This window comes from Scyliorhinus canicula, chromosome 14 (assembly GCF_902713615.1).
Source record: "Scyliorhinus canicula chromosome 14, sScyCan1.1, whole genome shotgun sequence".
In the NCBI taxonomy this organism is placed as follows: Eukaryota; Metazoa; Chordata; class Chondrichthyes; order Carcharhiniformes; family Scyliorhinidae; genus Scyliorhinus; species Scyliorhinus canicula.
Window position 1 is genome coordinate 17,932,817 of NC_052159.1, and position 24,066 is coordinate 17,956,882.

At 46.2% G+C, this 24,066-nt stretch overlaps 1 protein-coding gene and 1 long non-coding RNA gene across 2 annotated transcripts in view; one reads left to right on the forward strand and one right to left on the reverse strand.

Annotated features, from left to right (window-relative positions):
- The window catches only part of asmtl (acetylserotonin O-methyltransferase-like), a 71,000-nt gene extending 52,712 nt beyond the window's left edge, over positions 1 to 18,288 (forward strand). The window contains exons 11-14 of the mRNA XM_038818116.1: positions 811 to 916; positions 2,662 to 2,805; positions 7,589 to 7,711; positions 16,030 to 18,288. Coding sequence (XP_038674044.1) covers positions 811 to 916; positions 2,662 to 2,805; positions 7,589 to 7,711; positions 16,030 to 16,244 — 588 coding nt within the window. The 3' untranslated portion in view covers positions 16,245 to 18,288. The remainder of the gene's footprint in view (positions 1 to 810; positions 917 to 2,661; positions 2,806 to 7,588; positions 7,712 to 16,029) is intronic.
- LOC119977333 overlaps positions 1 to 24,066 on the reverse strand; it is a 68,340-nt gene that overhangs the window by 6,589 nt on the left and 37,685 nt on the right. Inside the window, exon 2 of the long non-coding RNA XR_005463172.1 lies at positions 2,890 to 3,098. This is a non-coding gene — a long non-coding RNA (uncharacterized LOC119977333). The remainder of the gene's footprint in view (positions 1 to 2,889; positions 3,099 to 24,066) is intronic.

Below are 24,066 nucleotides of genomic sequence, written 5' to 3' on the forward strand. Positions count from 1 at the left end.
GGCCTGTTTGTATTTGGTTGATGCGCCAGCGCAGCGCTGGAACTTCAGAGGTTCCGTCTTTTGGATAAGATGTTATACCACAGCCCAGTCTGGCCTTGGTAAAAGATCCCGTGGGATTATCTTGAAGAAGAGATGACGAGTCTTGGCTGATATTTATCCCTCAACCAACAAGTAATAAGAGACTTTAAAACAAAATGCCTCAGGTGTTGGAAATCTGAAATAAGTACAGAACAAGCTGGGATTACTCAGCAGGGGGAGAGAATTACATTTGCACTGACTAGACCAAGCAACCTTTCTCTTCCAATCTCACTTCACCCCTCGAGACTACACTTGGTTCAGTGGCACAGGGGTTAGCACTGCTGCCTCACAGCATCAGGGACCCGGGTTCAATTCCGACCTTGGGTGACGGCCTGTGTGTAGTTTGTTTGTTCGGGGCGAACGGGGTGGAGGGGGGGGGGGGGTGTCTGCTTGGGTTTCCTCCGGGTGCTGTGGTTTCCTCCCACAGTCCAAAGATGCGCAGGTTAGGTGGATTGGCCATGCTAAATTGCCGCTTAGTGTCCGAAGATATGCAGATTAGTTGGGGTTATGGGGTTACGTGGATGGGACGGGTGAGTGGACCTAGGTAGGGTGCTCTTTCAGAGGGTTGATACAGACTCGATGGGTGAAATGACCACCTGCACTGTAGGGGTTCTAAGAAATATATATTTATTAATTTGTACTTTGGATCGACGTTAAATTATTGGCCTAAATTGGTCTGCACTGAGTCATTTATTTTTAGTGTCACTTTAACTTGGGTTTCTCTATCAACAGAATTCAGAACAAACACTGTCTGCAATTAACTGTTTTATCAAGGTGACAGGAGATGACATTGTCACATCATTTGATCTTTCATCATTTAAAACTGCTTGCGACTTGGGTACGAATTTAAAAAAAAAAATGTAATTGTATTTTTTTTAACAAATGCAGCTTTTTTTTTCTTCTCTCCCTTCCCTGCAACTGTTGTTGTAAAACAGTCTCCAATGTGGCCTCATTAGGCCATTTGGCTCCTCACGTATCAAAAGTGAATTTGTAATTGGAAATAAAATGTGGTTCCTGAGCTTTAACCTCAGTGCTATTTCTAGTTTGTTGCTTTTGGGATGTTTACTGCACTGGCAGGGCCAAAACATAACCCCCATACCTAGTTGCCCTGAGAATGTGGTATGGAGACCCTTGAATCCATGGAGTCTTTGGGAGTCCAAAGATGTGCAGGTTAGGTGGATTGGCCATGATAAATTACCCTTAGTGTCCAAAATTGCCCTTAGTGTTGGGTGGGGTTCCAGGGTTTGGGGATAGGGTGGAGGTGTTGACCTTGGGTAGGGTGCTCTTTCCAAGAGCCGGTGCAGACTCGATGGGCCGAATGGCCTCCTTCTGCACTATGATTAATCTAGGACAAAGGTTTGGCACAACATCGTGGGCCGAAGGGCCTGTTCTGTGCTGTATTTTTCTATGTTCTATGTTCACTGCGCCACCGAAAGGCAGAGCTAATCACAGTCCCCTCCTAAGCTGGAGGATGATCATTAGTGCCTGATAGAATTTTGAAATTTCTACCAAAAAACGACTGATTGGACTGTAGCCCCCATCCATCTGTAGTGAATTCTTTGTATGGACAGTCCATGCTAAACTGAAGTTCATTTACAATTTGGCCGATCTGCCAACATTTTATGCAGCACTTAATCTATCACAGCATGGTTTCTCTCTCACACCCCGTTACTAAATGGGATTTTTGCAGCTGTATTCATAACTATTATATTCATGTTCTCACAAATTCTATGGTATATCTCATATAGTTAGAGATAAAAACTGTAGTTTTGATTCTTGAACCAGGCTACCAAGAATCATGGAGAACTCTCATTATGAGCATCTTGCTCAGAGATATGGATGGACTCGGGTTCAAGGATTGCTGGCTGGCCTGTTTTTCTCCCCAGGTTTACATAGTAAGATATGTGTTTCTGGAACCTACCTCTTCATTCACCTTGGGAAGGAGCAGTGCTCCGAAAGCTAGTGATTTGAAACAAACCTGTTGGACTTTAATCTGTTGTAAGACTTCATACTGTGTTCACCCCAGTCCAACGCCGGAATCTCCACATCAGGTTTACATAGGATATAGGGCACAGCAACAGGCCATGCCAGTGTTTACGCTCAAGTTGAGCTTACTCTTGTCTTTGCCTCTTGTGCTCTTCCCAACAGGCGGGAACATTCTCTCTGTACCCACTATATCAAAACCTTACAATTTTAAATATCTCCATTATGTCACCTCCGGGCCTGGTTTGTTTCAGCAGAACGCATATATAATAAATAATAATCGCTTATTGTCACAAGTAGGCTTCAATGAAGTTACTGTAAAAAGCCCCTGTTCACCACATTCGGGCGCCTGTTCGGGGAAGCCAGTACAGGAATTGAACCTGCACTGCTGGCATTGTTCTGCATTACAAACCAGCTGTTTAGCTCACTGTCTAGCCGGTCCATGTCCTGTTTTTTTCAAATGCAGATCAGGTTGATAAATGAATCTTCTGTCAGCATAAAGCTGAACAAAATAGATCCCAAGGAAGTTGATGATAAGTCTTTGGATAGTTTTGGTAGAAGCACATTGTAATTATGATCAAAATGACTTCTCTTTTGCAGGATGCGCTGGAGTTTTAACGTATCAAATGGCAAATACATATCAAGACATGACATTCATAGTATTTAATCTGCCACAAATATTGGAAAACGTTAAGAAATTCCAGCCGCAAGGTCAAAACCTATGTCGAATTACTTTCAGGGAAGGTAACTAACTCTTAGCAACACTTAGTTTTTTTTTTCTCTTTTTGGTGCGCATGTCAGTCTCAAACTTCTTTTCCTCGTAATTACCTTTTGTCCTGCTACATTTTGATGGAAGATTTAGCAAACTGAATTGATGGTGTCTGTAGCTCGAATAATTAATTAGCAGTGGGCATCTTCTGCACGCACCTCTTCCAGCAACGCATTCGGATATCCTTGATAGAAGGAACCAGTTGCAAACCAACTTTTAGCTACAGCAAGCTGCTGGGCTCCTTCCTCCCATCTCGGTGATCCCTTTGCTGAAGACCAAACACAAATGGAACATATTTAACTCAAACAGGTCATTTGGAATGATAATTTTTCTCCTGGTGTCTCCATGATAAAGATGTGGCTAAAAGGAAGAAGAAAATATATTTTTGTATCAAAATATTGCCGTAGCAAATCAATCAAAAATCTTAAAGCGTTTCATTTAGTGAGTTACTTGAAAAAAGTGACTAATTGTGCAGACAAATGCATCAACCAGTTCTTGGTGTTATGTGCCAGGGTTCAGAAAACTCCAAAGTATATCACGGAGTTCACCTGACCCACGACTTTTTTTTTTAATAAACAATTTTATTGAGGTAGTTTTTGGCTTTGTAAACAGTTACAGACATCAACAGAAAGAAAGCGAAAAAGGCAAAAATGTGCAAACATCCACGTACATTCAATACTTCAGTCGTAACCTACTGCACAAGCCCGCTCCTCTCCCACCGGTACTACCCACCAATTTATCCCTCCTACTCTACTCTATCCCCCCCCCCCCCCCCCCCCCCCCCAACCCCCTCCCCCTGCTGACGCTCACTCTCCCGCAAAGAAGTCAATAAATGGTTGCCACCTTCGGGCGAACCCCTGTACAGATCCCCTCAAGGCAAACTTAATTTTTTCCATACCCAGGAAACTCGACATGTCCGCAAGCCACAACTCAGTCTTCGGGGGCTTTGAGTCCCTCCATGCCAATAGTATTCGTCGCCGGGCTATCAGGCAAGCAAAGGCCAAAACATCGGCCTCTTTCTCACCCTGGACTCCCGGGTCTTCCGAAACCCCAAAAATTGCCACCCCTGTTTTTAGCACCCGGGACATGACGCCCGCAAATCCCTCCCAGTACCCCCTAAGCTTAGGGCATGCCCAAAACATGTGAACATGGTTCGCTGGTCCTCCTGTGCACCTAGCACATTTGTCCTCTATCCCAAAGAATTTGCTCATCCGAGCCACCATCATGTGGGCCCGGTGAACGACCTTAAATTGAATCAGGCCACGCCTGGCACATGTTGCGGTCGAATTTACCCTACTCAGGGCCTCTGCCCACAGCCCGTCCCCCATTATCCCGTCTAGCTCCTCCTCCCATCTGAGTTTTAGTTCCTCCGTCTGGGACCCTTCCTCCCTCATGAGCACCTTATAAATATCAGAGACTCTACCCTCCCCTTCTTCCACTCTAGAGACTATTCTGTCTTGGATCCCCGTTGGCGGGAGGCGTGGGAAAGGTGGGACCTGTCTACGGACAAAGTCCCGCAACTGTAGGTACCTAAAATCATTTCCCCTTACCAGACCAAATTTCTCCTCCAAGCTCCTCAAACTCGCAAAGCTCCCTTCCAGGAACATATCGCACACCCTCCCCACCCCCGCCCGCCATGCTCGAAACCCCCCATCCATACTCCCGGGGGCAAACTGATGGTTGTCGCAGATTGGCGCCCAAACAGACGTCCCCATCTGCCCTACATGCCTCCTCCACTGGCCCCATATCTGCAGGGTCGCCACCACTACTGGGCTGGGGGAGTACCTGGCCGGCGGCAGCGGTAGAGGAGCCGTGACCAGGGCTGCCAGGCTGGAGCCCCTGCAGGAAGCCGCTTCCACCCGCTCCCAGATAGACCCCGTACTGACCCACGACTTTTAATAGAATTTTTGGTTATGGGGAGCACAAGGGTCCGCTCTCCAGGTGTTATGCAACAGAGACCTAAAGTATTTTTAAAACAGCACAATGTTTATTCTATGAACCCAGTAACATTTCATAAACACACCGTAAACATCTTATCAACTACCAACACATGTAACCCCACAGATACAATACCCTTAATACCTTTCCTAGCAACATCCAAGTTAAACCCCTTTTACAAAGACAGTAGGTTTAAATTCTCTACAGAAAAAGGTATTACTTTGAAATCATCAAGTGAGCTGAAGACATTCTTTAGCTTGTAGAGAGAGAGATCATTACACATCTACCTGCTTTGACTGCAGCTCTCCAACTCTGAAAATGAAACCGAAAACGAAAGTAAAAGACAGACAGACAGTCTAGCTCCACCCACACACTGACATCACTGCAGCTATTTGGATGAATAACCAGCTAATCTGTGCTCGGTGGTATTGGTTGACACAAAATGTTGACAGGAGACTAGAAGATTTCACTGCCTTCAGAATAATGCCATGAGACCTTTTTAATATCCATTGGAACCAGGCAAAAAGAGGCATCAGTTATCCATGGGATACTGTCTCTAGCAGTGCAGGGGGTTGCCAGTCTGGGTTATTTGCTTCCCTGCTGGAGCGGGAACCTGGGCAGCACCTTTGCGGCAAGGGAGACACAAGAACAAAGTCCACAGGATTACTTGCCATACTTGTAATAGTAAAATAGAGGCGAGGGATATTCTGCTGGAGAAGGACGTGAAGTGGGAAACTGGAGGTGAAAGAAAGATTGCCATCAATCTTGTGCCTTGTTCAGAGAGTATAGTGGTGGAATCCCTCAGCAGAAAGTGTCCAAGTTTTACAGATTATACTTTATTTTTGGTAATTTTCTCACCACGAGGGTGCCCCTCCATTGATATTGATCAGAGTTCACTACCTCAGCACTTTTACTATGTGCTAAGCTATATGTTATTGGCAAACCATTCAGTTAGTGAGTATCAACCCAAACCAAGGTCAGTGCATCCTTCATCTGACATTAAATTACATTTCAAGCACCAGATTTTGATGGGCCATGCATTGAAAATGTGGAGTAAGGCCAGCCAAGCCAATATGTAAAACGTCACCCCTGACAATCTGTTCAAACTCTGGTAGAGTAGGGTGACTCCCCCAGGCTCATTAAGCAAGGATGTCCCCTGTTCATTTTGAGAAGGCAACAAGCGGATGTTTCTTGAGACCCAGACCCTAGTTGAGGAGGAGCGAGCGCTAGTTTTATTAACAGGGCCATTGCCTTTAACGACACAGAGGTGCCTGACCATAAACTTAAGATAGATTCATTTACAAGTATTTACAATGGCCTGCATAACGCGGCATCTCACTCCCAGTGCAATCCTAGCTGGAAAGATATATTACACCAGGCCCAGATCTGGGCCCGCTTTTAACCTTTGGTCATAACGAGCCCTAGGTGGTTGACCTCCGCCCCCTACCTGGGGAGCTCCTCCTCCACATGTCCCAGGGGGAGATTGATGAAGGCTTTCCCATGGTCCTTGTAGGGGTTATGATACCCACTCAGCCCCTCTCCCTCTCCCCCAAGTCCAAAAGTTCCCTTCAGCTGCCAATGGAGGAGGCTTGCTGTGCCGCTTTGCCTGTAGCTGTGTCTCCTCCTTTGAAGGCTCTGGCTCGGATGGAGTGTACAGAGTGGCCGAACGCTGCTTCCTGGTCCACCACTGAAGAGCTACAGCTGGAACTGCGGTGCCGGACACTCTGTCATCCACCGGTGCAGCATGCCTGTGTCCATGTTGGAACCCGAGTCATCGTCCTCTTGCTGGACCAGTCGTGGTATCCCAGGCTGCTGGGCCCTCAACCCGATGGGTGGCTCTTGATGTGGCGTAGGTGGTATCACTGCAGGTCAGGCTTTCCAATTGGTAGGCTCACGCCAGTGGTCCAGATGTTTCTTAAGGGTCTTCCCCTGAACCTGGACTTCATAGGAATCCAGGCCCACCCGTTCTAGGACTACCCCATGAAACCACAATGCTCCATCACCAAAGTTTTGAGCGTATATGACGTCTTCGGCACGAAACGGCCTCTCCCGGACCAAAAGGATAGCTTTATTTTTTTCTCCTTTCAGGAGAATGACATTTGAACAAAATAATTGAGATATTCTTTCAATACTGACATTGATTTGCTGCCTAAAATTAAGCATTTTAATGACTGGACCTGACCTCACCTTCCCAGTGTTTTCAAAGATACGTGCATGTGCAGTAAATACTGAATCCAGAGGACCCTAATGTTCCATCCTTGGCTCTACCTTCAGATATGATATTGGGCAGTTTGGGCACACTTCTCAATAGGAGACTCTTGGACCACGAACGTGATTGAACAACATGGCTGTACCTGAGAGAATATCTGAAGCAGACCCAAAGTACCCTTAAGTGTACCTGTTGCATAATTTGTATGCAAAATCAGCCTTTTTAGTTCCATATTTTAAAGCTGTTAGAGTTTCAATGTAATGTGATATTGATACCACTAGTTTTCAGATGTGCTCATTTTAATCAGGCAACTTCGGTGATCATCGTGATACTGCTGTAAAAACTGCATGAATGATGAATGGTAAATACACCAGAAATGTTGCTAAATCGGGCTGCACTCATTTCCCAACACCAAGAACTGAGTTTTCAGTTACCCAATGTTATATTTAAGGGTTATTTTCCAGAAAAAAAAAGCAAAATGCTGTATATGTTGGAATTCTGAAGTAAGAACAGAAAGTGTTGGAAAAACTCAGCAGGCCAAACAATGTTTTAACATTTCAGTTTGTTTCCTCTGCCATTGCTCTCTCTACCCCCTCCCCAACCTTCTTAAGGAGACCTCTTCACGGGCGACCTCCCAGAGGCAGATCTTTACATTCTGTCAAATGTTCTTCATTACTGGAAGGAAGACAAGATTGACTTCTTATTAAGCAAGCTCTCTCAGAAGTGCAAACCAGGTAATAGGATCTTCGAACATAAAACCTCTTCAGCAGAAGTTGCCTTGTTATGTTTTTTCAAAATAAATCTCCCTCCTAGGAAAAAACACTCTGCCTACGTTTGAACATTTTACAAACCAGTTGACAGTAATTCTAACTTTGGGCATTACACCTGCCCAATTTTTCTCTTTTTTCTTTAGTCCAAGAAAATTGATCTGTATTCGTCTGCTAAATATTCGCTCCCTCCACCATTGGCACACGAACTGCAGTATCTACCGTCTACAAGATGCACTGCAGCAACTTGCCAAAGTTTCCTTGACAGTGCCATCTCTACCATCTAGAACAGCAAGGACTGTAGGTGCATGGGTACACCACCCACACAAGCACCCTTCCAAATCACACGCCACCCTGACTTGGAAGTATATCACCATTACTTCTTCTTTGTTGGGTTACAATGCGGGAACTCCTAGCAGCACTATGAGTGCACACGTACCACACGACAGCAGCAGTTCAAGAAGGCAACTCAGCCCTTTTTCTCGGGAAATTTGAGATGGGCAGTAAATGCAAGCCTTACCCTGTGAAGAAAGTTTTTAACAATACGAGAGGCAAAAGGTCTGTAGTCCTGCCACAGCCAATCACGAATGGTAGTGGACAATTAAACAACTCACTGGAGGAGGAAGAGGCTCCACAAATATCCCCATCCTCAATGATGAGAGAGGTTAGCACACATAAGTGCAAAAGACAAGGCTGAAGCACTGGCAACAACCTTCAATCAGAAGTGCTGAGTGGATGATCCATCTCCGCCTCCTCCGAAGGTCCCCAGCATCATACATGCCAGTCTTCAGCTAGTATCAAGAAACGGCTGGAGGTACTGGATACTGCAAAGGCCATGGGCCCTGACAATATTCTGACAATTCTTGTGCTCCAGAACTTGCTGTGTCCCTAGCAAAGCTGTTCCAGTACAGCTACAACCACTGGCATCTACCTGAAAATGTGGAAAGTTGCTTGGGTATGTCCTGTGCACAAGAAACACAAATCCAAACCGGCTAATTATGCCCGCATCTGTCTACTCTCGATCATCAGTAAAGTGATGAAAGGCGTCATCAACAGGGCTATCAAGTGGCACTTACTTTGTAATAACCTGCTCACTGATGCTCAGTTTCGGTTCTGCCAAGGTCACTCGGCTCCTGACCATATTCCAGCCTTGGGCCAAAAATAGACAAAAGTGCTAAATGCCAGAGGTAAGGTGAGTGACTGCCCTTAACATTAAGGCAGCATTTGACCGATTGTGGTATCAAGGAGCCAAAGCAAAACTGGAATCAATGGTTGGAGTTGTACCTAGCATAAAGGAAGATGGTTGTGGTTGTTGGAGATCAATCATCTCCATTCCAGGACATCACTGCAGGAGTTCCTCAGGTAGTGTCCTCGGCCCAACCATCTTCAGCTGCTTCATCAATGACGTTCCTTCCATAAGGTCAGAAGTGGGAATGTTCGCTAATGATTATGCAATGTTCAGCACTATTTGTGACTCCTGAAATACAGATGCAGTCCATGTCCAAATGCAGCAAGGCCTGGACAATATCCAGGCTTGGGCTGACAAGTGGGAAAACACATTTGCACCACACAAATGCTAGGCAATGACCATATCCCATTAGAGAGAATCTAACCATCACCCCTTGGTATTCAATGGCATCACCATTGCTGAATTCCCCACTATTAACGCCCTGGGGGTTAGCATTGACTAGAAACTGAACTGGGCTAGCCATATAAATGATGTGGCTACAAGAGCAGGTCAAAGGTTAGGAATCCTGCAGCACGTATCTCACCTTCTGCCCCTCCAAAGTCTGTCCACCATCCACAAGGCACAAGTCAGGAGTGTAATGGAATACCCCCTACTTGCCTGGATGAGTGCAACTCCCACAACACCATCCAGGACAAAGCAGCCTGTTTAATTGGTACACCTTCCACAAACATTTGCTCCCTCTACCACCAATAAACAGTGGCAGCAGTTTTTATCCTCTGAAAGATGCACTGCAGAATCTCGCCAAGGTTCCTGAGGCAGCACTTTCCAATCCCATAACCACCGCCATCTAGAAGGACAAGAGCAGCAGATACCTGGGAACCCCACCACCCGGAGTTTCCCCTCCCAAATCTCTCACCATCCTGACTTGGAAATATATCACTGTTCCTTCACTATTGTGGGTCAAAATCGTGGCACTCACTCCCTCATAGCACGGTGGGGATGCCTACACCACAGAGCCTGCAGCGGTTCAAGTAGGCAGCTCGCCACCACCTTCTCGTGGGCAATTATGGATGGGCAATCAGTGCTGACCTCACCAGCAGCACCCACAGCCTGTAAAAAGGAATAAATTGAACTAAATGTCATTAAAGTATTTCTGTTCGAGTTAACTTTGTGGATGAAAGGTTTAAAATGATGAAATCTATGGAAGCAGGGGAAGTGCTGACTCAGAACCAGTTACAGGGTAGATAATTATTTTCGAGGAACTTAGAAATGTTTGATGCTTCTGTGCTTTGTAACTGTCAGAAGGAAGTTTGTCCCTCATGAGTTCCATTGTTCCATCAGCAGAAGGGTGAAGAGTCAGAGGAAAAATATTTTGACAAAGTGAGTGGCCAGGATGTGGAACGCACTGCCTGACTGTGGTTGGAGCCAGCTTCAATTGTGGCTTTCAACAGAAAAATTAGGTAAGCCCACTTGAGGCTGCAGGGCAAATGACGGAGGAGTGGAACCAGCTGTGTTGCTCTGGAAGTGGGCCATCATAGAACATAGAACAGTACAGCACAGAACAGGCCCTTCGGCCCTCGATGTTGTGCCGAGCCATGATCACCCTACTTAAACCCACGTAACCCGTATACCCGTAACCCAACAATCCCCCATTAACCTTACACTACGGGCAATTTAGCATGGCCAATCCACCTAACCCGCACATCTTTGGACTGGGGGAGGAAACCGGAGCACCCGGAGGAAACCCACGCACACACGGGGAGGACGTGCAGACTCCACACAGACAGTGACCCAGCCGGGAATCGAACCTGGGACCCTGGAGCTGTGAAGCATTGATGCTAACCACCATGCTACCGTGAGGCCCCATCATGGGGCCAACCGGCCTCCCTTCATTCAGCGGTTCAAAGTTGTTTTAAAGGTTTCAGATCCGCTGGTCTGACGTGTCCTGGTGGAAATCCAGGATCTAATCTGAAAAGTGGGAATATGCTTGACAAAAATGAAGGAGGTTGAACACGTTTTTCTTCGAAAAACTGAGAACAGCGAAAATAGGATGCAGAAAATTATCTGATGGATTTCAGAAATAAGGAAATGAAGATGCACAAAAATACGTAGAAAGGCGAAAGAAAAGGGGAAAAGATGGCATGTGAGGGGAAGAAACACAAATTAAATGAAGGTGTTGTGGAATGATCTGAATTGATATTGTGCTCCTTGAAACAAAAGGTCTACTGAGTGTGCTGAAACATCAAATTGTGAAAATCTGTGGCCAGAAGGTGGCCATTCAGTTCATCATGTTTTTGCTGACCGAGAAAGATCTATCCACCTTTGTCCCACTTGCTCTTAGTCCATAACCCTTTAAGTTTGGCAATTCAAGTTCATATCCAAATATATTTTTTAACTGCAATGATGATTTCAGCTTCTACCATCCGTTGAAGCAGTGAGTTCCAGACCCACACTACCCGAATGAAAATATTTTCACTTGACCATCCCTCCATTCTATCAGTTTTTTGTTCCTGGTTATTGACCTCTTGGCTAAGGGGAAAAGGTCCTTCCGTGTGGGGTGGCATGGTAGCACAGTGGCTATTACTGTTGCTTCACAGCGCCAGGGACCCGGGTTCGATTCCCGACTTGGGTCATTGTGCGGAGTCTGCACTTTCTCCCCGTGTCTGCGTGGGTTTCCTCCGGGTGCTCTGGTTTCCTCCCACAAGTCCCGAAAGATGTGCAGGTTAGGTTATTTGGACATTCTAAATTCTCCCTCTGTGTACCCGAACTGGTGCCTGAGTGCGGCTTTTCATAGTAATGTGGCTTTTCATAGTAATGTGGCTTTTCATAGTAATGTGGCTTTTCATAGGGGCTTTTCACAGTAACCTCATTGCAATGTTAATGTAAGCCTACTTGTGACACTAATTTTTTTTTTTTTTTTTTAATAAATTTAGATTACCCAATTATTTTTTCTACTAAGGGGCAATTTAGCGTGGCCAATCCACCTACTCTGCACATTTTTGGGTTGTGGGGGCGAAACCCACGCAGACACGGGGAGAATGTGCAAACTCCACACGGACAGTGACCCAGAGCCGGGATCGAACCTGGGACCTCAGCGCCGTGAGGCGGTTGTGCTAACCACTAGGCCACCATGCTGCCCTTACTTGTGACACTAATAAAAATTATTATTATTGAATATCTCCCTTGATATTATTAGCAACTCGAAATGTGGCCCTCAATTCCCACTGTTTGCGACCCCTTCTACTGCAAATTCGTTTACCCACACAAATGTAGTTGTACGCGTAATCACGGTTCGCAGACCCAACACTTCACCCATCCACGAGTTAGAATGTTAAACTCCCACCTTTCCCACGTCGTTCCCACATAGTGTGCATTGTACATGTGCCAACTCCGCGCAGTTCACTGTTCGCGATTTCACACTAGGCGGGGATTTGCAGGAACCTGCTCGTCGACCGGCAGGAATTGACTACCTCAGTTAAACAACCCCTCTTCCTCCTTTCATCCAAAGAAAACAACCTCAGCCTAACCAGTCTTTCCTTGAACCTAAAATTCTCCATTCTTGGCAAAATTCCTATTGCTGCTTTTAATATAGAAACTTTTTATTTTGTCAGTAGCTCCTGCTCTTTTTGTACAACTTGTTTGTAAACAAACAATTATTCATTGGCATTGCAACATCAGAGGATGTTATTCAGGCCATTTGTGTCTATGCCAGAAACCACGTTGACAAAGTATATGTGTTTGTACAACAATCCAGTCGCTTAATTGTTACCATGGCTTATACTATATTTTTATTCCAGTTTTTTTTTAGCTAACCTCTAGATGTTTCGCCCAAACCTCTAAATTACTAGTGGAGTAACCTAACCACTATGCTATCTTTTCCTCCATGCCCTACCCTATGCATTTTTTGCACAGACCTAACTCTACAGATCTAACATGCTACATGAAGGCGAAAGAGGAGAAAGTTCTAACACACAGTCAAGGTATAGAACAAACCGACCCATAGCTCCCTGGAGCAAGAGCACATTGACTCCAGAGTGGAGAATCCAGCCCGAGATGGGTTTAAATGGGAGGCATTGGATTGTACTTAAAAATTGACCAGGACCAGATGAAGTGCATCCAAGGATTTTGAGGGAAGTGAGAGTAGAAATTGCAGAGACACTGGTCATAATTTTTCAGTCTTCGTTACACTCCGGGGATTGGAGAATTGCAAATATTACGCGCTCGTTCAAAAACAGGGCCAGGATTCTACACCTCATTGTGAACTCTGCCACCATTAGCGGAGTTTCCGATGTTGCGGAGAATCTCGCGTCGGGCAAAATCGTGCGGCAATCCCTTTGCGATGCTCCGATTCCCCCACTCGTGGCGGCATTGAGGTTTTCTTTCTGTGCCGACGGAAGGATGCAAATGGGTCATTTGAACCAATTTGCAACCTATTAATGGGCTGGAACATAGAAACATGGGAATCAGCAGCAGAAGTAGGCAATTTAGCCCTTTGAGCCTGCTCCACTATTCAATCAGATCATGGCTAAAACGAAAGAGAAAATGCTGAAAAATCTCAGCAAGTCTGGCAGCATCTGTAGGGAGAGACAAAAGCTAACATTTCGAGTCCGATGAGTCTTTGTCAATGGCTGATCTTTTCCTAGCCCCAAATCTACCTCCCTGCCTGTTCCCTATATCCCTTTAACCCATTTTTAAAATCAGAAATGTATCTATTTCCTCCTTGAAACCACATACTGATTCACACTCCACCATACAGCGAGTTCCACAACTTCACTACCCTCTGCGAGAAGTAGGTCCTCCTCATCTCAGTTTTAAATCTACTACCTCTCAACCGAAATGTGTGACCTCTCATTCTAGATTGCCCCACAAGGAGGAACATTTGGTTTACATTTGCTTTATCAGTCCCTCTTAATATTTTGTATAACTCTATCGCATCCCCTCATTCTTCTAAAATTTTAAATATCGGATTCTCCACATCCCCATGATGCTGCGGCCCTTTCGGCTGGGATTCACGCCAGTGTGGATTGGCGCAAGTATTTTCCAGCGTAGCTCTGACATGGTGGGCCAAGGGAATAAGTGCTTCATGTTGGTGCGCCCAAAGTAAATCAAGAGCACCCTCCCGCCACATTGCCAATCCTGCCCATCTTATTCCCAACTCTCCCATCAGACCCGCTCACCAGACCACCCCCACCACCACCACCAGAGATCCTCTTCAGTCCTCCCCACCAGAGACCATCAGGCCCCCGATCAGTTACCCCTGCCTGAAAGCTAAACAGCATTTCAGGCAGAAACAGTAAAAAATTAATGCTTTTTTTACTTACCTGCCTTGTGCCTGCTGCCTCAGACAGGTGCGAAAAGCAGCAGCTGTTATTTCACAGAAATAAAATACACAACAATGCTTTAAACCCCTTCAGATTCTTTGATCTGCAATGCGCCTATTCAGTTTCAAAGAGAAATAGCTTTTAGTAGACTTCAATTGACAGGGTAGTAGCTTCCAGGTACCTGTTTATTTTCATTTCCCTTCGCGTTTGAATGAATCTCAAATACCCTCCTTTGAACTTGACCACAATGTTTATACACATCTATGAGTTAAGTGCTTTCACTTAGTTTTCTCAGTAGGAAGCACTTAACTACTTTTAATGTGGTCAGGAGTTGTCAATCAGAGCTAGATGTTTAGAAACATTATGGGAGGATGCCCTTGTCAGTGGGGAGGAAGGGCAGCCACTGGACATCTGTATTGGCGGTCCAATAGTCGAATTCGGAACAAAATCGCATGCGCTCCCCGCCATGCATAAATTAGCCTCGCAAGGGCACGGAATCGCACCTGGGCGCCGATCCTAATGCCAGCGCAAACCAGGAGCAATTCACGTCTGGTGGGAGAACATAATAATAATATTTTTATTGTCACAAGTAGGCTTACATTAACGCTGCAATGAAGTTACTGTGAAAAGCCCCTAGTCGCCATATTCCGGCGCCTGTTCAGGTACACGGAGGGAGAATTCAGAATTCTCAGCCGGTACGGGATGTGAACCCGCGCTGCTGGCCTTGCTCTGCATCACAAACCAGCTGTCTAGCCCACTGAGCTACATAGTCTCCCAAACGGAGAATCCTGCCCCAGATGTAAAGATAAGGCCAGCAACTCCAGGCCAGTCAGTTTAATTTCAGTGGTGGGAAAACTCTGGAAGCAATTATTTGGGATGAAATTAATAGTCACACGGACAAAGTGAGGTTAATTAAGGAAAGCCATCACGGATGCCTTAAGGGAAAATTGTGTATAACTGGTTTGCTGGAGGCTTTTGATGAGGTAACAGAAAAGGATTGACAATGGTTGTTGTGATATGCACGGACTTCCAAAAGATATTTGATACAGTGCCGCACAACAGATCTGTGAGCAAAATTGTAGCTCATAGAATAAAGCAACATGGATGTGGAATTCCATGCAGCAACCTGGATATGAAATTGGCTGAGTGGCAGGAAATGGAGAGTACTGGTTAATGGATGTTTTTCCAGCTGGAGGAAGGTTTCACCCGGGATTAATGTAGGGACACTTGCTTTTCCTGATATATATTAATGACCTGAACCTAACGTGAAGACACAATTTCAAAATGTACGGATAATACAAAACTTGGAATCATTGTGAACTGTGAGGAGGATAGTTTGGAATTTCAAAGGAACCATAAACTAGTTGATGGAATGGGCAGATGAAGTTCAATCCGAGGAAATGTGAAACGATTCATTTTGATAGGAAGAACGTGGAGAGACATGTAACATAAAGGGTACAATCCTGAAGAAAGTCCAGGAGCAGAGGAGCAGGACCAGAATCTGAGTGTTTCTGTGCAGCAGCCGTTGATGGTGGCAGGGCAGGTTCAGAGAATGGTTAATAAAGCATCCAGTATCCGAGGATTTATTATATAGTACTAAAATGCAAGAGCAAGGTTACATTAAATGTGTATAAGACAGGAGTTCAGCCTCAGCTGGAATGTTGTGTCCAGTTCAGTACGCCACACTGCTGATTAAATTGTTGTGAAATGTTTCTCATCGATTTAAATTGTTCTGAACTTTCACTGATTGATTAAACTGTTCTGACTATTTTTAGGATGTGGTCTATTACTGGCTGAGCTTGTGTTGTGTGACCAGAAGACCAAGTCCAACAGAGCCGTACTGCAATCCCTCGACATGTTTTTGCAAAGCGAGCGGAGAGAGAGGAGTGGGTCAGAATACAAAAAGCTCTTACATAAACACGGCTTCACAAACGTCGAGGTCAAGTACACAGAAACTCTTCTGGATGCCATCTTGTGCATAAAGCAATAATTTTCTTGTTGCAATTAACTAATAAATGGTGGTCTTTTTCTTAAATGAAGGGAAAAATGTATTTGTTACCAAACGAACACTTGATTCCGATGGAGGTGGGCATTATTGTCAGTTAAAATCATGGCAGCATTGTGATTTCTGCAAAATAAATTAAATGAGTAAATGATTGGTCCCTGTTTTTTAATTGCAGGCTAGAATTATATACTTAAACTATTGCACATAGAGATTGAGTGACAAATGAAAAAAAAATGAAATGAAATGAAAATCGCTTATTGTTGCGAGTAGGCTTCAATGAAGTTACTGTGAAAAACCCCTAGTCGCCACATTCTGGCGCCTGTCCGGGGAGGCTGGTACAGGAATGGAACCGTGCTGCTGGCCTGCTTGGTCTTCTTTCAAAGCCAGCGATTTAGCCGAGAGAGCTAAACCAGCCCAGATGCATGTAAATCATTGCTATCACCTTGAATTGCATAGAGTTTTACATCATAAATTTAGTTTATTTGGCTGTTTGCTCATTTTCCTACGGCATCAAAAGGATTTGGACTTTGACCATATACTTAAGCATGTAAGCGAGGTTGGGATTGCATTGCATAAGTGCTTCATTCTCGGAGGTGTTTTCTTTGAAAATGAAAATCGCTTATTGTCACAAGTAGGCTTCAAATGAAGTTACTGTGAAAAGCCCCTAGTCGCCACATTCCGGCGCCTGTTCGGGGAGGCTGGAACGGGAATTGAACCGTGCTGCTGGCTGCCCTCATCTGCTTTAAAAGCCAGCTATTTAGTCCTGTGCTAAATCAGCTCTGAACTGTGGTATTAAGTGGTATCTATTTGTGGTATTAAACCGTGATCCCTGCCTACTGGTTCAGTAGGACAGGACAGTATGATAGAGTCGAGTTTTATTCATATAGGGGCTAGTTGAATACATATAGCTGAAGAGTGCTAAATATTAAAAGTGGTTTGACTGTGGGAACTAAAGTGTCTCATATAATAAATTAATGATTGTATTTCAGTGTACTCAGCACTGAGAATGTATTGTTCTCTGTCTAATCAACTGATCAGTTTGTAAGGTCTCTGCCAAGCTGTGAAACATAAAAAAGTGTGAGAAAATATATCCAGTAATTTTCCTAAGACTGTGCACGTCGATGCTGAGCTAGTTTTGATAGGCACCAGTCAATTTAAGTAGTGTCCAATGTTTGATTAACAACTCTATTAGAAATAGTAGGAGAAGAAGTAAGCGTGCCATTACTGCATGTGGTAGGTTGTTTGCTTTGTTACTTTTTACAGGGATGCCAAGGTAGCCGAAGAGTTTAATAAACTGGCACTCATAGTAAAGATAGCTCATGATACCTCCACAGCCCTGTCCAAGATTTCTGATGAAATGTAAGTTATCTGTACTGTGTCCTTGCAAAATCGAATGACTGTTGATTAAATTCTCGCCAAGAGAGGTGGGACATGTGCCCTGATTGGGTCACAATGTTGTGCTTACTTTCCAGATAGCTCTGAAGAGATCATTGATTTGGCAAAACACATCCAGGAGTAGGTTGAAAAACCCAAGCAACCCGATTCCAGCACCCTCTGGTGCTGGATGTCTAGGGTCCTTGGGCGCCTCAGTGGTGCAAGGCTTGGTCATGTACTTTGTAATCATTTTTGCTATGTATGTTTTGTTTCTGATGATCAAAAAGAATGGCAAGCAGTCCTAAAATGGTTCTTCTGTATTTGCTTAATCAAATACCTCCACCAGGTATATGCAGTTCTTACTATTAGCCAAAAGTGCTTGTAACTCTTTCAAGGCTTGCCTATTCCAGTGTTGATGACTGTTCCTAAACATAGGAACAATCAAAGGCAAAAGTAGCACCTCGTGGTCGAGGTCTTTTTTCCTGAATTCTTGAATCATCTATCTTTGTGTTAAAGTGATTTATTTTTGTGCTTTATGCTTTTTGCCATGTGCTTGATTTTTTTTTAATGTATTGCTTGATATTTTGTTTCTAAGTTTTTATTCAGTTCTTATTCAATTGAGTAATTAACAATAATAAAGTTGTATTTTGACACCTCCCACCAACTGGACTACCGATTCTTATGAGAACGTAAAATAGAGTCCTACACAATACAGTAGAATTGGTATCAGAACTAACGGCTTTATTCAAATGAGTCACATGAAATCTCCCGATTTACTCCTGTATATTAAACTTTGAATTACTTCAAATGTTCAGTTTTAAATCAGATTATGTGCCTCACTCTATCAGTAATCTTTGACTGTGATAGTGTTGTATAGGTTTCTCTAAGGTTGTCGCAAGTGGTCAGTTTTCGTTCTATAATATGAACCTGTCATATATGTAATATGTAGTGAAAGAAACAGTAAACGTTTCGAGTCTAATATATCCTTCAGAACCCAGACTGAGGGAGTGCAGAATTGCCAGAGATGCCTTTTTTCAGATAAAATGTAATACTGAGGCACTGTTTAATCAGTCAGTGAATGTAAAAATCCCACAACACTTCCCAAAGAAGTGTCCTGGCCAATATTTATCCCTCCATCAACATCACAGAAAGCAAGTTAGTCTGGTCGTTATCACTGGTGTGACTCCCTCGGAGATCACCAGGTGTGCACCATCCAGTTCTCTGTGACCTCCACGGAATACGAACTTCCCCGGTAAACAGAGCGGGACTTCCCCTCTGACGGGGAGGCTCAGAATATAAAAACCCCAACCTCGAAGCAAGTTCGAGACCCTTCAGGGAGTGGAGAGTAAAGTTGTGAAGGAAATAAATCTGTGTTTGTTTGTACCGAACCATTTGTTCCTGTGTGTTCGCTCCGTAGGGCGACGAGGATGGGATGGAGTTGCTGCAGGCAACGCGCACTTCGTACCCAGACCATCTCGTTTAGGCTTCCAGAAGCCCCTATTCAACTGACCGAGATGCCGCATATTGGGAAGTTGGAAACGTTCGATGTGAGTACCGATAACTCGACTCAGTATATCGAACGTATGCAGTACTTTTTCAGGATGAATGCGATTGTCGGAGATGAGCAGCAATCTGTGGCCTTATTGATGGCTGTTGGTGGGCCTGCGTACCTACAGGATCATAAAGAGCCTGACCCACCCGGATGCACCACGATTTGTGGTCTTTCGCCGGATTGGTGGCCTTGGTTGGGAAGCACTTTAACCCAAAACCGTTAATTATCGTTTGCTGGTTCCGGTTTCATATGGTCGCCCAGGCCCATGGAGAATCCAGCAGTGATTTTGTTTGGCGGGATTGAAAGCTCGCTGAACTTTGATTGAATCACTATGAGAGAAGATTCATCTGCGGCATCCGCAACACAGGGACCCTGCAAAAACATTCGGCAGAAGCTGGCCTAACCTTGCAACGGACAGTAGAGATAGCCATCTCCCGTGAAAGCACGGAGTAGTGCATGCAAGAGCTCCAAGGGATGGCCGTACTGAGACTGGGGAATCCAACTGAGCACCGGGCGGCTTATCAAAGGCCCAAGGAACAGGGCCCCTGGCAGAGACGCTCCCCTCTCCTATCCATCCTCTAGAAACCACCCTATCCTGAATCCCCCTTAGCGGCAGGAGTGGAAGGTTGGTACCTGCCTCTGCAAAAGTCCTGCCCCTGTAAATATCGGAATTAATTTCCCCCCACCAATACAAACTTCTCCTCCAGCCCCCTCAGACGCAGGAAGCTTCCTTCTATAAACAAGTCCCCCATCCTCTCAATCCCCGCTCTCCCCCAAATTCGGAACCCCCCATCCATCCTCCCCCGGGCGAACCGGTGATTATTGCAGATTGGGGACCAGACCGATGCCCCCTCTGCTCCCACATGTCTCCCCCACTGCCCCCAGACTCTCAGGGCTGCCACCACCACTGGACTGCTGGAGTACTGCGCCGGCGGCAACGGCAGATGCGCTGTTACCAACGCCCCCAGACTTGTGACCTTACAAGAAGCCGTCTCCATGCGCACCAATGCCGGCTACCCCCCCCCCCCCCCCACCTCCCCCACCAGCCACCTCCGCATCATGGCTATGTTAGCTGCCCAGTAGTAATTGCTGAAATTCGGCAGCACCAGCCCTCCACCCCCCCGACTCCACTCGAGCATTGCCCTCTTCACTCGCGGAGGCTTGCCCCCCACCCCCTCACAAAGCCCACAATAATCTTATTCATCCGCTTAAAAAAGGACCACGGAATGAAGATGGTGAGGCATTGGAAAACGAATAGGAATCTCGGGAGGACTGCCATTTTTAACGATTGAACTCTGCCCACCAGTGAAAACGGGAGCGCATCCCATCTCCGGAAATCCTCCTTCATCTGATCCACCAACCGGGCCAAGTTAAATTTATGTAGCTGGTCCCAATGCCGTGCCACTTAGATACCCAGGTACCTGAAACTGTCCCCTCCCTATTCTGAATGGCAGTTCCTCCAGTCGCCTCTTCTGACCTCTCGCCTGGACCGCAAACATCTCGCTCTTCCCCATATTGAGCTTATACCCCGAAAACTGGCCGAATTCCCATAATTTCTTCCATCCCCTCTATTGGGTCTGAGTCATACAACAGGAGGTCGTCCGCATACAGCGAGACTCTGTGTCCACCCCCCCTGGGCTAGCCCCTTGAGGCCCTCAGAGCAATTGCCAGTGGCTCTATCGCCAACGCAAACAGCAGTGGAGAGAGGGGGCTTTCGTCTCGTTCCCCGGTGCAGTCTGAAATAGTCCGAAGTCGTCCTGTTTGTACACTTGCAACCGGAGCCTGGTACAGAAGCCTAACCCAGTTAATAAAGCCCCTCCCAAATCCAAACCGCTCCAGCACCTCCCATAAATAATCCCACTCAACCCGGTCAAAGGCTTTCTCCGCGTCCATCGCAACCACTACTTCAGCCTCCCTGCCTTCCGGGGGCATGATCATCACATTTAGCAGCCTTCGTACATTGGCCACCAGCTGCCTGCCCTTAACGAACCCCGTTTGATCCTCCACTATAACGTCAGGTACACAGTCCTCAATCCTGGAGGACAAGATTTTGGCCAGAGGTTTGGCATCTACGTTCAGCAAAGAAATCGGCCTGTAAGACCCACATGGTTCCGGGTGCTGGTCCCGTTTCAGAATGAGCGAAATCATGGCCCGTGACATCGTCTGGGGCAGAGCCCCTCTTTCCTTAGCCTCGTTAAAGACCTTCATCAGCACCGGCCCCAATATTCTGGGGAACTTTTTATAGAACTTGGCTGGGTACCCATCTGGTCCCGGAGCTTACCCGACTGCATGGTCTTCAGACCCTCCACTATCTCCTCCAGCCCGATCGGGGCCGCCAGCCCTTCTGCCAGCTCCCCATCCACCTTTGGAAAAGTCAGCCCATCCAAGAAGTGCCTCATCCCCTCCGGCCCCGCAGGCGTTTCCGACCTACACAACCTGCTATAAAAGTCCCGAAAGGCCTTACTCACCCCCGCCGAGTCCCCAACTAAGTTCCCATCCCCATCAGTAACTTTCCCTATTTCTCTAGCTGCCTCCCTCTTTCGTATCTGCTGTTGCAAGCATCCTGCTGGCCTTCTCACCGTGCTCGTAAAGCACCCCCTTCGCCTTTCTGAGCTGTTCCACTGCCCTCCCAGTGGTTAACAAACCAAATTCCGCTTGTAGCCTCCGACGTTCCCTCAAAAGCCCTGCCTCTGGAGCCTCTGCATACCTCCTCTCAACTCGTAGAATCTCTTATCAGTCGATCCGTTTCTGCCCTATCGGTCCTGTACCTGTGAGCCCGGATCGAGATCAGCTCTCCTCTCACCACTGCCTTCAGCGCTCCCCAGACCCCAGTATTGTTTCCCTGCAAGTAATTCAGCATGCACTTCCTTAGCCTCTAGGACACTGCTTCGTCCGCCAATAGTCCTACATCCAACCTCCGTTGTGGCCGCTGCTTGCTATCCATACTCACCTGCAGGTCCACCCAGTGTGGGGCATGGTCTGTGATTGTAATCGCCGAATACCCCGTGTCCACCAACCCCGCCAATAGGGCCCTACCCACGACAAAGAAATTTATCCGGGAATACACATTGTGTACGTGGGAGTAAAAAGAAAATTCCTTCGCCCTCGGCTGCCTAAATCTCCATGGATCCAGCCCCCCATCTGCTCCATGAACCCTTTCAGCTCCTTTGCCATTGCTGGCACCCTGCCCGTTCTCGAGCATGACCGATCCAGGCCTGGATCAATAACTATTAAAATCCCCTCCCATAATCAGCTTGTGCGAGTCCAGGTCCGGAATCTTCCCTAGCACCCTCTTTATAAAATCCCCGTCATCCCAATTTGGCGCATATACATTGACCAGCACTGCCTTCGTCCCCTGCAGCTTGCCGCTAACCATGATATATCAACCTCCCACATCCGAAACTATTCTTCCCACCTCAAATGCCACCCGCTTGTTAATCAGAATCGCAACCCCTCTAGTCTTTGTATCCAACCCTGAGTGGAAAACCTGACTAAACCAGCCTTTCCTCAGCTTGACCTGGTCCACTACTTTAAGGTGCGCCTCCTGCAGCATTACCACGTCCGCCTTCACTCCTCTCAAGTGTGTAAACACACGTGCCCTCTTTACCGGCCCATTTAACCCCGAACATTACAGGTGATCAGCCTAGTGGGAGGGGCAAAGACCCCCCAGCCAATCAGCCATCCCCTTGGGCCTGCCTCCGGCCCATGCGCCGCACCTCCTCTGACCCACTACACGGCGGCCTCCACCCCCGATCTCCTCAGTGTCCCTCCATCGAAGTCCTTCCCTCGTCAGCAGAAATCTTAAATTATGCTGACAGGGAGTCTGCCAGATGCACCCGAATGGCCCGGAAGGAGTTTTGACAAAGTTCCTTGAGGTCTTTCAAGATGGCTTAGGGACAATAAAAGGTGGAGTGGCCAGAATTAGCATGGATCCTGTGGCACAACCCCGCTATTTCCGGGCTTGACCGGACCGTATGCTTTACGGCCGAATGTGGGCGCCAAGTTAGACTGTCTAGAGAGCCTGGGTATTCAGTTCGCTGGCTAGGCCGCCCCGGTGGTGCCTGTAGTAAAGCCTGATAGTTCCGTATGCCTGTGTGGCGATGACATCTCTCACGGTTCCCCGGATTGAGGACCTTTACGCCACGTTCAGCAGGGGCAGGATTTTCACAAAGCTCGACATAAGACATGCATATTTGCAGTTGGTTCTGCATCCCGACTCCCACCGCTTTGTCACCATTAATAATCAGGGGGGATTGTATGAGGCTGGTTTAGCACAGGGATAAATCGCTGGCTTTTAAAGCAGACCAAGGCAGGCCAGCAGCACGGTTCAATTCCCGTACCAGCCTCCCCGAACAGGTGCCGGAATGTGGTGACTAGGGGCTTTTCACAGTAACTTCATTTGAAGCCTACTTGTGACAATAAGCAATTTTCATTTAATTTTCATTTCATTTCAGGTGGTCATTGCTGGCACTTGTCTGGCATGAATATTACTTGCCACTTAGCCTGAACCTGAGTGTTGTCTAGGTCTTGCTGCATGAGGGCATGGCCTGCATGAATATTTGAAGGGTTGTGGACGGTGAGGCTGCTTCTGGCCAATTGATCATAACCAGATACTTCTACACTGAAGTTAATACTTTCAGTGATTTGAACTGGTGTTTGTGGATGATGCCAAAATCATTTTCAATACTGAAGACTCAAGTTTCAAATTTGGTGAAAGTTTTCACGTTTTCACAGGTGGTACAGCTGCATTGTTGTTGGTTCAGAAGAATATAATTTGCTGTGGTTGATAGAATCCTGATGCACATAATATCTACACTGAAGCAAAGTTATAAATGATTCACACAAGTTTGCCAACCGCTTGTATTGCTGATCATGCCCAGA